Source organism: Rattus rattus, chromosome 15, assembly GCF_011064425.1.
Source record: "Rattus rattus isolate New Zealand chromosome 15, Rrattus_CSIRO_v1, whole genome shotgun sequence".
Taxonomy (NCBI): Eukaryota; Metazoa; Chordata; class Mammalia; order Rodentia; family Muridae; genus Rattus; species Rattus rattus.
This window is the reverse complement of record NC_046168.1, coordinates 54,230,247-54,242,644: the sequence shown is the minus strand read 5'-3', so window position 1 is coordinate 54,242,644 and position 12,398 is coordinate 54,230,247. Positions and strand designations below refer to the sequence as shown.

General features: G+C 45.2%; 1 protein-coding gene across 1 annotated transcript in view; it reads left to right on the top strand.

The window, feature by feature from the left end:
* The window catches only part of Pstpip2 (proline-serine-threonine phosphatase interacting protein 2), an 81,556-nt gene extending 69,670 nt beyond the window's left edge, over positions 1-11,886 (top strand). The window contains exons 7-14 of the mRNA XM_032885974.1: positions 4,668-4,766; positions 5,971-6,016; positions 6,179-6,258; positions 7,589-7,687; positions 8,499-8,595; positions 9,518-9,599; positions 10,234-10,268; positions 11,821-11,886. Of these exons, the coding sequence (XP_032741865.1) occupies positions 4,668-4,766; positions 5,971-6,016; positions 6,179-6,258; positions 7,589-7,687; positions 8,499-8,595; positions 9,518-9,599; positions 10,234-10,268; positions 11,821-11,870 (588 nt within the window). The 3' untranslated portion in view covers positions 11,871-11,886. The remainder of the gene's footprint in view (positions 1-4,667; positions 4,767-5,970; positions 6,017-6,178; positions 6,259-7,588; positions 7,688-8,498; positions 8,596-9,517; positions 9,600-10,233; positions 10,269-11,820) is intronic.
* The last annotated feature ends 512 nt before the right edge of the window (positions 11,887-12,398 follow it).

Genomic DNA, 12,398 nt, shown 5'->3' with positions numbered 1-12,398 from the left:
GTATCATTAGAAAAGCGTTGGGTTATTTAAGTCATGTTTTTCTGGTTTCCTGTGATTGCGCTCCAGCACAAGGTGGGGCAAGAGCCTTATTTCTGCTATCTGGGGATATGAGTTCAACTTCCCCTCTGGCCACACCAGAAGCTCTGACTTCTCACTGCTCCCACCCAGGATGGGCGGGGCCTGATTATTATCATGTAGGTCAAGCTCAGGTTCCCCACGTGGTGTCCACTGCTACTTCTTGGAAGAAGAGACACTGAAGTTCCTGTCCCTCAGGACCACTGAAGTGATGGTCCCTCAGCAAGGCAGCTGGTGCCTCGTGTAGCCTGGTAAACAGATAACCTTGAACTCCTCACCCAGGTGGCCTCTCCCCGGCAGGTGCTGGTTCTTTACCTTTCAATATTTTTTTTTAAATATTGAGTTGTTTTTTTTAATATGGTTTATTGTTTGGGTCATAAATATGACCAAAAAATTCCAACAATATTATGCTAAGAATCTAAGACTTTACCTTCAGGAATCATCCAGAAGCCAGAACAAAGACGTGAACCTGTTCACTAGCTATAATAATGAGAACTATAGCAGTTTAGTGACTGACAAAGGGAGAAAGGCTATATATAGTGGGTAGCCTTTAAAATCCAGTTAGAGCCATGCCTGGTGGCTCATGCCTTAAATCCCAGCACTTGGGAGGTAGAGGCAGGTGGATCTCTATGATTTCAAGGTCAGCCTGGTCTATACAACAAGTTCCAGGTTAGCCCAGGCTACATAGAGAGTCCATCTCTCTAAAGAACAAGAACAATAACAACCAATCATAAAGACCAGCTAGACGGCCCAGCAGTTAAGAGCGGATGTTCTTGCAGAGGGCTTGTGTTCAGTCCCTGGGGCCCATAACTGCCTGTAACTCAGGGTATTTGATGCCGTCTGACCTCCATGAGCACTGCCCTTGAGGTCCTTGTGCTCACCTGCACACCATGCAGAGACACAGAGTTCAAAATAAAACTAAAATGAAACGATCTATAAAAATATATAGTTGTGAAGAATATGTTGCAACATGGAAAAACTACTTATAATTTATTAAACAATAAAATAGAAAAATGAGTAATTTAATAACATTAAAATTCAAGACACTTTTAGTAACAATGGTATACTCTATACATATTCCAGTATTTATTTCCTGCATGTGTGTCCATGCACATGTAGGAGTCAAGAACAACCAGCAAGGATGGGGGTCTCTCATTCCACATGTGGGTCAGGGATTGAACTCGGGTTGTCAAGCCTTTACCACCTGGGCCATCTTGTGACCCTACTTTTATGATACACAAACGGGGGTGGACATTTGTGGCTTGGATACCATGGAGCTGCTCAGTCTTTCTAATGCACGCTGCACTTTTACAAATCAGTTAAAAGGGCTGGGGCTCAGGTCCAGTTGCAGGCCACATGAGATCCAGGGTCAATCCCTAGGACTAAAGGGTCAATGATATTCCTGGTAGATTGCAAAATATAAGTGTTTGGAAGCTTTCATGCATTATTTGTAGGGTTAAAAGACGCGATTGTCACAGTTTTGTTGTATAAAATAACTTGAGATAACTATTTTGTATCAGCTTGAAAAAACAAAATAAGAGGTAGTCAATGGATAAACAGGTAGAAGACATAGAAAATGAATTAAGTGCCGCTTTAGTAATGAGAGGACAAAAACAGGTTGTAAATAAGATAATAGACTAGTGTCTTAACTGGGGCCGTTCTTGCTATGGTAAAACACCATGACCAAAGCTTGTTGAAGTTGAAAGGGTTTTTTTTTGGCTTACACTTCCCCACCCCTGTTCATTATTGAAAGAAGTCAGGTCAGGAACTCAAACAGTGCCAGGGTTGGCACCACTCACAATGGGCTGCGCCCTCCCCCAGTAATCACTGGTCAAGAAAATGCCTTACGGCTGGATCTTACAGAGGCATCTCCTCAAGGGAGCCTGTGTCAAGCTGACATCAAGTTAGCCAGCACAACTAACATCTTAGTGTGAGTACTGAGAAAGATAAAACGCGCTGGCTGTATTTGGTGTTGGTAGGGAAATGTAGACTTTCAAATTATTTCTGGGAGAATTAAGCGGGACCGCCATTTTAGAGAAAGTCTGATATACATGCCTTTAGAAATTGATTATTTTATATTTATCTTCCTTTCATTACACACAGTACTGTGCACAGAGCATGGTGTGCATGTGGAGATCAAAGGAAAGTTTCCAGGAGTTAGGTCTCTCTTTCCACTATGTAGGCTCCAAGAATCAAACTCCAGTTGTTTGGTTTGCACCAAGTGCCTTTCCCTACTGAGGCATCTTGCCAGCCCGGCTATACATAGTTTTGGCAGATAATCACACGTCTATGAATTGATCCTGTACCCTCCGGCCGCCGGCGCTTCCCGAGGCGGCAGTCGGGGTGGTGTGTCGAGAGCCCCCTCTGGGTGCCCATGGGACCCGGGCCCGAGTGCCTGGCTCGCCGGCCCTCTGGCGATACATTGTGTCTAAAGAAAAGGAAACTGATAAAGTTTTAGGTATAGAAATAGCATATACTATATGCTAAAACACTATAGCACAGAGTATGATATATTTTGTAGCTGTGTTCATGCATAAGATGAATTAACTATGTATATGTGATTTACAGCCATTAAAATTGTTATAAGCTGGGTAGAGTGGCACATCCCTTTAATCCTTACACATGGGAGACAGAGGCAGGAGGATCTCTGTGTGTGGGAGGCCAGCCTGGTCTACAGAGTGAATTGCAGATCAGCCAGGACTATATAGAAAGACCAGTGTCATAAAAATTAACCAATCAACTAACAAGAAAATAAAACGAAACCAAATCCAGTATGGTGGTCCATATATGTAATCCCAGCAACTCAGGAGTCAGAGCCAGTAGGATCATGAGTTCGAGGCCAGCCTGGTTTACATAGGGAGTCCAAAGGCAGCCTGAACTTCATAGTGAGACCGTGTCTCAGAAAACCAAGGGCTTAGATGTGCCAATTGTGGAGTTGCTTCCCTAGCAGTGCAGGGGTCTAAGGTCCATCCTCAGAACCACAAAGAACAAAAATGGTCATGCTCAGCAGAGAGAAATGGCTTCGAGATACTTTGTAAAAAGGAATTGTTACATGGGTCTCTTGGAATGATTGTCATGTGTTTTTATAATTACGAAAACCAGGAACTTACTATTTCCACACATAGAACATTATGTGATAACCATTTAACACATAGCCCGCTGTGGAAGCCTCTGGAAAGCTAACTCTAATTTAATTGTGGAAACTTAACTATGAGAACCGTAGGGAAGTGTGTATAACAGGGACACAGACTGTCTGTCTCTTCAAAGGAGCCATCATCCTTTGGAGATCATCGACTATTGAATTTTATCAGTTTTATGGGTTTAATTTCACGTCAACGTGTACTAGTTGTCAAAGTACAGTTTATATTTTATCTTGTTTTCATATGCCTTTGAAGATAAATTATCCTATATGTATAATATAAGAATCTTTCCTTTATAGGTGGGGAATCAAAGACACAGAGATACTAAGTAATTTATTTTAAAACATCATAGATAACGGGGAGACTAGGATTTGAACCTCTGCACTCTGGTTCTCACACTTGATCCCTGTTTAATGGGCAACCACAGAGGAAGCAAACTAAGGAAAGACTTGTGTTTTTGATTGGGAGCTTAACCTCTAGTGTCTGAGGCATGTCTCCAGTTAGGACAGGACATTCTTGGTCAAATTTAACTGTCATATTTATTTATTCACCAGTTGTTTGATTCATAGCTTTATTAGAGTCTATGAAGTGATCCCATAAATATTAGAGTTTATGAAGTGATCCCATAATCCGGGTTGTAAAACTGACATAAGATAAGCCATTGGCTACTTTAAACTCTGTAAAACAGAAGTCTTTAAAAAAGAAACTTGGGGCCAGGCGCGGTGGTGCATGCCTTTAATCCCAGCACTTGGGAGGAAGAGGCAGGTAGATTTCTGTGAGTCCGAGGCTAGCCTGGACTACAGGGTGAGCCCAGGACAGCCAGAGCTCTGTTACACAGAGAAACCTTGTCTCCAAACAAACAAACCAAAACAAACAAACACGAACATACTAAAGTGAATGGAATAATGGATGGCATTGGTGTGCAATCCCCGCCCCCATGCATGGCAGCGGCTGGGGACTCTAGAAAGCTGTTGCCTGTTTAGAATGAGAAGAAGTTGGGCTCCTGTGACCAGGTGTGCGCATAGATTCTAAGGATTCCGGGTGTTACATAAATGTCGAGTTACACATCTTAGAAGTTATATACATGGGTTGGATACGATCGTATTGTACTGTATAATTAGGTCAAGGATAAAGAGAAATTATAAAAATCAGTCATATATATTTCAAATCACATTTCTTAGTCGTTAGAGCTCATGTGCGTCCAGGCAGAAATGGCAGCTTTTTATTCTCTTTGTCTGGGGACAACTCCACGAATAGTTTGGAAAAGGGTGAGAACTGGGGTGACTGCTCAAAGGCACTGATGCAGGAACCTTTCCTCTGAGAGCCTGATGGCCAGCGGAGACTCCAGCACCAATCAGAGCTCGGTTGGTGGGCGTGGCTGGCGTGGGGTCTGGGTCAGCCTTTCAGACCTTACACCCTGCTCACCTGTCCCCATCCTCTGTTTACACAAAGGCCAAGAAGAATTACGAGCAGAAGTGCCGGGACAAGGATGAGGCGGAGCAGGCTGTCCACCGCAGTGCCAATATGGCCAACCAACGACAACAAGAAAAGGTACGCAGCACGGCCCAGAACCGGAAGAGTCAGAGATTCCCTCGTGTCAGCTTAAAGCCAGCTCGGGGTCGGGTGGGATGTACATGCAGGACGCTCTAGTTCTCAGAAGGCTGAGGCAGGAGAGACATGAGTTTAGTGCCAGTCTGGGCAGCACAGTGAAAACCCATCCCACAAAACAAAACCAAAAAGCTTAAATTATTAAAAAAACAAAAAAAACAAAAAACCCAAACAAATGAAAACAAACAAAATAAAAAACCTTATATCCCAAGTCTCTGAGAAATAGCTTCTTTAGTTCTAGTCTTCAGAACAGGAAAAAGCAACATTTTGAGGTTGGGCAAAGCACCTTAGAGGCTCACTATTTAGGAAACTGTGGAATTTTCGGGAGGGTTGATTTTTTTGTTTTTTATTATTTCTTTTTTTTAATGTCTTCAAAACTCAGCCCCTACATTCTTTACTGACTGCTGCTTCCTGAGGGCAAGAATTATACATCTAATAATACAACTGGAATAACATTATTAATAAATTAAATGATAAATTCAATACTATGGCTGCAGTGATGGCTCAGCAGTTAAGAGTACTGACTGCTCTTGCAGAGGACCTGAATTCGATTCCCAGCACCGACAAGGCAGTTCACAAACATCTATAATCCCAGTCCCCCGGTGAACAACACCCTCTTTGACCTCTGCAGGAACCAAGCAAGAATGTAGTACATGGACATACATGGAAGCAAAACACTCATACATACACAAAACAATAAAATAAAACTTAAAATGAATTTAATAACATAATCTGAATATAATAACCATAGCTTGAGGGCAAGAGATACATCTCTAGGAAGACATAGGATATCTGTTTTCTTTCTTTTTAAAAAAGATTTATTTATTTATTATATATGAGTACACTGTAGCTGTCTTCAGACACACCAGAAGAGGGCATCGGATCCCATTACAGATGGTTGTGGACCACCATGTGGTTGCTGGGATTTGAACTCAGGACCTCTGGAAGAGCAGTCACTGAGTGCTCTGAACCACTGAGCTACCTCTCCAGCCCAGATACCTGTTTTCTGATGAGAAGCTTGAAGAATAGAGACTTGCTTCTGAGGACTGAGGCCAGACCTTACCTCTCCATTGTTGCTTTTACCTGTGTTTGTTCGTGGAAGCGGGGATGAGCTTTCCTAATCTCTTTCTGGTTTTGGTCCTCACAGCTTTTCGTGAAACTGGCCACTTCGAAGACTGCAGTAGAGGACTCAGGTGAGAGGGGACATGCTCTGGCAGATGGGGACGGTTGGTTGGGGGCTGTTTACATTACTCTGAGTCTGTAGGAGTAACAGGCACCGGAAAGGAACAGCTACAATGTAACAATGTAACAAGCCCGTCCAGATCCTCAATCTAGCTCCCCGTCCCCCACCACAGACAAAGCGTACATGCTGCACATCAACATGCTGGAGAAGGTCCGAGAAGACTGGCAGAGTGAACACATTAAGGCCTGCGAGGTAGGTGCCCGGGACCGGAAGCAGCTCGGGATGGGGCACGTCTTCCTTCTAGAACCCGAGAAGGAATTTAGCACATTGTGTTTCATTCAGTCACTGAGCATGAGGAGGGAGTTGGAAATCGAGCACTGAAGTGAAGAACGGAAGGGATCGGAATAATTTCCTCTCCTCTTCATCTTTTTGCCTCCTCCTCCCCATCCTGACCTCACTGTCCAGCTCAGTCCAGAGGTTTAGTCTAATATTTGGTTAGCCCAGACATGAGACGGCTACATCAGTTAATGGTAGGCTAAGCATTGTAATTTCCCCGAGAGTCTTGTCTGTACTTGCTGGCCTCTCAGGAGAGTACACAGGCCTCCATTATTTTCAAGAGGAAACAAAAGATACAAGCTAGAAAGTTCCTCAACTTTCTGACACCAGTTTTTAACAGTGTCCCAGTAGAATCAGCACTATCCAAGGACTGAGTAGAAGTGTGGATTCTCAGCCCACTCCAGGCCTCTGGAGTCAGGAACTCCCAGGGTGGCAGCCAGCAGTCTCTGTGAATCATAGCCCTCCTTAAAGTGGAAAGAGGAGCTGAGCTGTTTCCTGCCCTGTCCAGGCCTTATGCTGCACAGCTGACCCTTTCTCTACACCCTTGACACAATCTCCTCCCCTTTTGGTCAGGAGCAAACTCACTTTTTCTGTCCTTGTGCCTGTCTGTCTCCCTGCCTCAGGCCTCTCTGAGTGTGTATCTCTGTGTGTCTCTATGTGTGTGTCTTGTGTGAGTCTCTGCATCTGTATCAGTGTGTGAGTGTGTATATATCTGTGTGTGCGTCTGTGTGCCTTTGTGTGTGTATCTGTGTGAGTCTGTGTCTGTGTGTGTCTGTATGTCTGTGTTTGTGTGTGTGTGTCCATGTGTCAGTGTGCCCCCCCCCCGCCCCCATGTCCTGGAAGTCAGGCTTAGGACTTCATACTTGTACATGTTGATCATTAAGATATGTCCCCAGTCCCAGCCATATTTTTTCCTGTATCAGGCTAAAGGTTACTTCTTTACACCTGCTTTCTCCTCTCTCAATATAGGCTGTTTGTTTAAGTCATAGCCAGTCTAAAGATTTATTTATTTATTTTATGTATGTGAGTACACTGTTGCTTTCTTCAGACACTTCAGGAGGGGGCTTTGGATCTCTCTCATTAGAGATAGTTGTGAGCCACCATGTGGGTGCTGGGATTTGAACTCAGGACCTCTGGAAGAGCAGTCAATGCTCTTAACCGCCGAGCCATCTCTCCATCCCCATAGCCAGTCTAAATAGATGCCCCTTCTTGATATATGCCTGTATGTATACCTGTTTTTCTGTAGGTGTTCGAGGCCCAAGAATGTGAAAGAATCAACTTCTTCCGAAATGCATTGTGGTTACATGTGAACCAGCTGTCACAACAGTGTGTCACAAACGATGAAGTAAGTCAGAGGCACTCTCGGAATGTTGGGTTTCGCATGTTAGGATCATCAGAGCAGAAAGAATCATAAACGTTTCATAGTTCTCCCTCTCCCCCTTCCCTGCTTCCACTGAGGTACAGAGAGATAGCGACTCAAACATTGCTATTGCCTGTGTGGCTCCCGGTTCATTTTTACCACCGTGACGCTAATTAAGAAACAGAGTTAGGAGTAGAGAGCAGGTAATAAAACCCAGACCCAGTTGGATGTGTGGAAGACAGAAGAATGTGAATCCCAAAGAGTCCTCAGGGCGGAATGCTGTCACCCAGCCCTGTACCAAGCATCAGCAGACTGAGCCGTGCCCGGGCTGGTTCATCCACTCCAGGGTGAGAATTTGCTACAGTATCATCATGGCGCTTAGCCAGAATTAACCTGTGCACAGTCAGGGTAACTGGGCCCCCAGATAGCAAAGACATCAGACCAGGTTATCTTAGTCCTTGCTAGATCATTCATAAGAGACACTGACGTTAGAAGAAAGGTCAGATGTCCAGAAAAACTGTTGAACCGAAGGGAAGAACTTAGCCTCAGGGTAAGCACTTGTGTTAGCATCTGTGTTTGGCACTGGGACTTGGCCATGGGAATTAAACCATGGGACTTGGCATATAGTTTCTTAGTTCCAACAGTACTTAAAAAAAAGTCTTGGGAGTGTTTTTATTTTCAGAACAAAAGCTGGGAAACAGTCAACTGTTTGTGAAAGTTCCTCTCACATAGAGTGGAGCCGTAATATTGTCAATAGACGTCTACATAAAGCTTCTTCTTGCTTGTTTCCTATCAGATGTATGAGCAAGTCCGGAAGAGTTTAGAAACGTGCAGCATCGAGAAGGACATCCAGTATTTTGTGAACCAGCGGAAAACCGGACAGGTTCCCCCAGGTGACCCGGGCGGCATGGTGTGAGGGACGGTTACGTAGCAGTGTCAGCCTTTCTTGTCCTGTGACACAGGAACTGTCTCTATGACTTCTGCTGCTGTAACAAATACTCCTATATCAGCCTGTGAGAGGAAGGTGTATTTTGGCCCGTTTCCGAGGCTCCCGTACAACCGTTGAAGCCGTTACTTTTGAGGCTGTAGTGAGGCAGCACACTGTGGTAGAGTGGCGGAGCAGACTGTTCATTTTACAGCCAGGATGTGAAAGAGGAAGAGACCAGGGCATGCCTCCAATGACCTCTTCTGATGTGGTCATACTGTGTGATACTTCTTAAACGTTCTATCACCTTCCTTTGCTGCTAAGCTGGGGACAGAGTCTCTAATACACATGGGCTCCTGGGGACCATTCTAGATCTCCCTACCTTTTTCCTTCTCTCCCTTGCTTTCCTTTTCCCTCTGTCCCTCCTTCCCCTATGTTTCCCTTTCCTCCTTTCCCCTCCCCTCATCTCGCCTCTATTTTTTCCATTCCTGTCCTTTCCTGTCCTTTCCTGTCCTTTCCTGTCCTTTCCTGTCCTTTCCTGTCCTTTCCTGTCCTTTCCTGTCCTGTCCTGTCCTCTCCTCTCCTCTCCTCTCCTCTCCTCTCCTCTCCTTTCCTTTCCTTTCCTTCCTCCTCTCACCCCCTTTCTTTCAAGACAGGGTCTCATGTATTCTAGGCTAGCCTTAAACTTGATATTTAACTGAGGATGGCACTGATTCCGGGTCTTTTTGCCTCCATCCCCCAAGGGACAGGCCCAGGGACAGGCACGTGCACCCCAGCCTGTCTTAGGTAGCGCCAGGCAATGAACCCAGGGCCCTGGGCATGCTAGGCAAGTGCTCTACCAACTGCGTGACAGCCCAGCCTTAACACGTGTCTGACGTCTTGTGTCTTAGCACCCATCATGTATGAGAATTTCTACTCTCCTCAGCGGAATGCAGCCCCACCAGCAAAGACTGCAGGGCCCAATCCGGCAAGGTAATAACGAGCTGCTTTTCATGTGAAGAAAAAAAAATATTTTAATAAATGCCTGTACTATCAGTGACCTAGGACATTGCCATCTATTTTTAATTGACCGGGTCCATTGCATGGAAAAGGTGTTGCTCCTAATATAAAGGGTCTGTAGGGGAAAGGAACTTCTTTTTCACACAGTGTCGGGGTTGGGGGTGGTGGGTAGGGGGTAGAGTCTCATCTCTTGAGTTGTCCATCTAGCCTTAGGAAGAGCAGAAAGTGTTTGAGAGAGAGAACAGAGCATACCGTCAACAGGAAGGACCATTAGCTGACTTAACTCTCATTGTGAGGTAGAGCTTTCTCTCACTGTATGTACGAAGATTTTGACATTCCGGGAGACCAGGAAATCTTCTTCCATCATCTGAGATGAAGATCCTGCTAGCAGGCCCTGGGCAGAGCTCTGCACTCTTTACTCCTGGGCATCCTTATGCCCTCTGGGTTTCTGCAGGTCAGAGCTGCAAGTCCTTTGCCTCATCTGAGCCTTCTGCCTCTCTAGGATAGGAACCAGGTGATTACAGCATGATACGTCTGTAGCACGCAGTAGGGAGTTACAAAAATAATTAGAGCTCACCTGAAAGACTCTGATTTTCATCTCTTACAGGAGAGGACCTCTCCCAGTTCCTAAGCGTATACCAGGTATGCCACGGGAAGAGCCTCTTGTGACTTTGAGGTCGGGTGTTCTTTAAGATCGACTAGCTACAATATGAAAAGAACAGCCAGGCATAGCCGCGCCCGTGGTGGCACATCCCTTTAATCCCTGCACTCAGGAGGCGGATCTCTGTGAGTTCGAGGCCAGCCTGGTCTACAGAGCAAGTTCCAGGACAGTCAGGGCTACACAGAGAAACTCTGTTTTGCAAAAAGCCAGCCGGCAAGCAAACAAACACCAAACCAAACCAAACCAAAAAAGAACCAGGTGTGTCAGACTTGTTGACCCCGAGACCTGGCTCTGTCAAAAATAGTATCAATGTTTCGAGTAAGGTTTTGAGTTTGCGTTGGGCCATGGTCAAAGCTACCCCAAGCTGCATGTGGCCCATGGTGGCAGGCTGTCGTGCCTGATAGGATTGAGTTCCTAAGAGATTGTATTGTATTTGGATCTCACTAGAAGGCTTTGCGTTTTGAGACAGGGACTCACTGGGCAGCCCTTATACTGGTGCACACTGCCTGAAAGGAATTGTTTGCGGGTCACGTCCATCTCCCGTCTCCTCTGCAGTACCTCCAAGAGAACCACACACAGCAGCAGCGGTCTTTGCCCGTTGTGTTCCCTTGGTTAATTACCACGTCTTTGCAGAGGGACATTTTGTCTTTTTTCCTCTCCCTTACCGTAGTATTAGATGCCTAGCGGGTGCTTAACAATGAACCATTCCGGGCAAGAATGGTTGAAGTAGCTGTGTTCAAAGGGGACTCAGGGGGAGGGTCTACTTACACTGATTTGGCCTCTCAGTAAAAACTTAATGGCTGTTGAAAATTTTTGGGCCGGCAAGATGGCTCAGTGGGCAAAGGTGCTTGCCCTCAAGGTTGGCAGCCTAAATTCAGTGCACGGCGCCCAAATGGTGGAAGGAGAGGACTGACTCCCGTTCATTATCTTTCAACTTCTGTATATGTGCTGAGCACACACAATAAATAAATACTAAAAAATTAAAAGGTAGCGGTTGGAATGATATGTTTAGATGATATTTAACTTCGTTTTTATCCATTTTTTTTGATGACGACTTTACTGTGGCTGCTAATGTGTAATGTGGGCGGGAACGAAAAAGAAGTCCTAATAGTGATTTCCGGAATGTTCTCGGGCTTGTAGTCATGACTACTAAGCATAGGCTGTGGTGTCCACACTTGGTATTTTGATGTATTTAATCATTAGAAAAGGGCAGTTTCCTTGAAGTGGAAAGCTTTTGGTTTGAAAGTGGTGAAAGCATTGGTTCTCAGATATCCTAAGGCTGAGACCCTATAATACAGTTCCTCATGTCGTGGCGATTCCCCAACTGTAAGGTTATTTTTTGTTGCTACTTCATACCTATAACATTGCTATTATTATGAATTGTAATGTAAATATCTGACCCTTGCAGGGGTCATGACCCCCAGGTTGAGAACCACTGGGCTAAGGTGACCCCCCAGGTTGAGAACCACTGGGCTAAGGTCTTAACAAGGAGAACGATCAGCTTAAGTCTGTCCTGTGCCCTTCCCTCTGCAGATGACCCTGATTACTCTCTGGTTGAAGATTACAGTTTGCTCTATCAGTGACATCAGAGGTGGTAAGAGTCTTCAGTCTTCCTGGCATCCTGTTGCTCTCTGGGTGATTTGATTTCAGGAGCCTCCAGATCTGAGCACCACCAAGGCCAGGTCTTGCATCAGGCTCCCTCAGGCTTGCCTCTAGAGCCTGCAACTGCAGGCTGACTGGAAGGAAGCCTATTGGGGAGAGGACACTTCCCCTTTGGTTTTCACAATTTTACAGCTCTCTAAACCTGCTCAGTCCTTTTTGTAGCTTTTATACAGCTACACGTGAGCATCTTTGGAAGCTCACACACACACACACACACACACACACAACACATGCATGCACACACACACATGCATGCACACACACTCATGCGCACACACATACACACACAGCATACATGCATATACACATACACACATGCACACACAATATACATACACATATACACACATACACACACGTGCAACCACACACACACACACAGGCACAACATACGCACACACATACACACATACACACACATGCAAATGCACTCCACACACACACACACA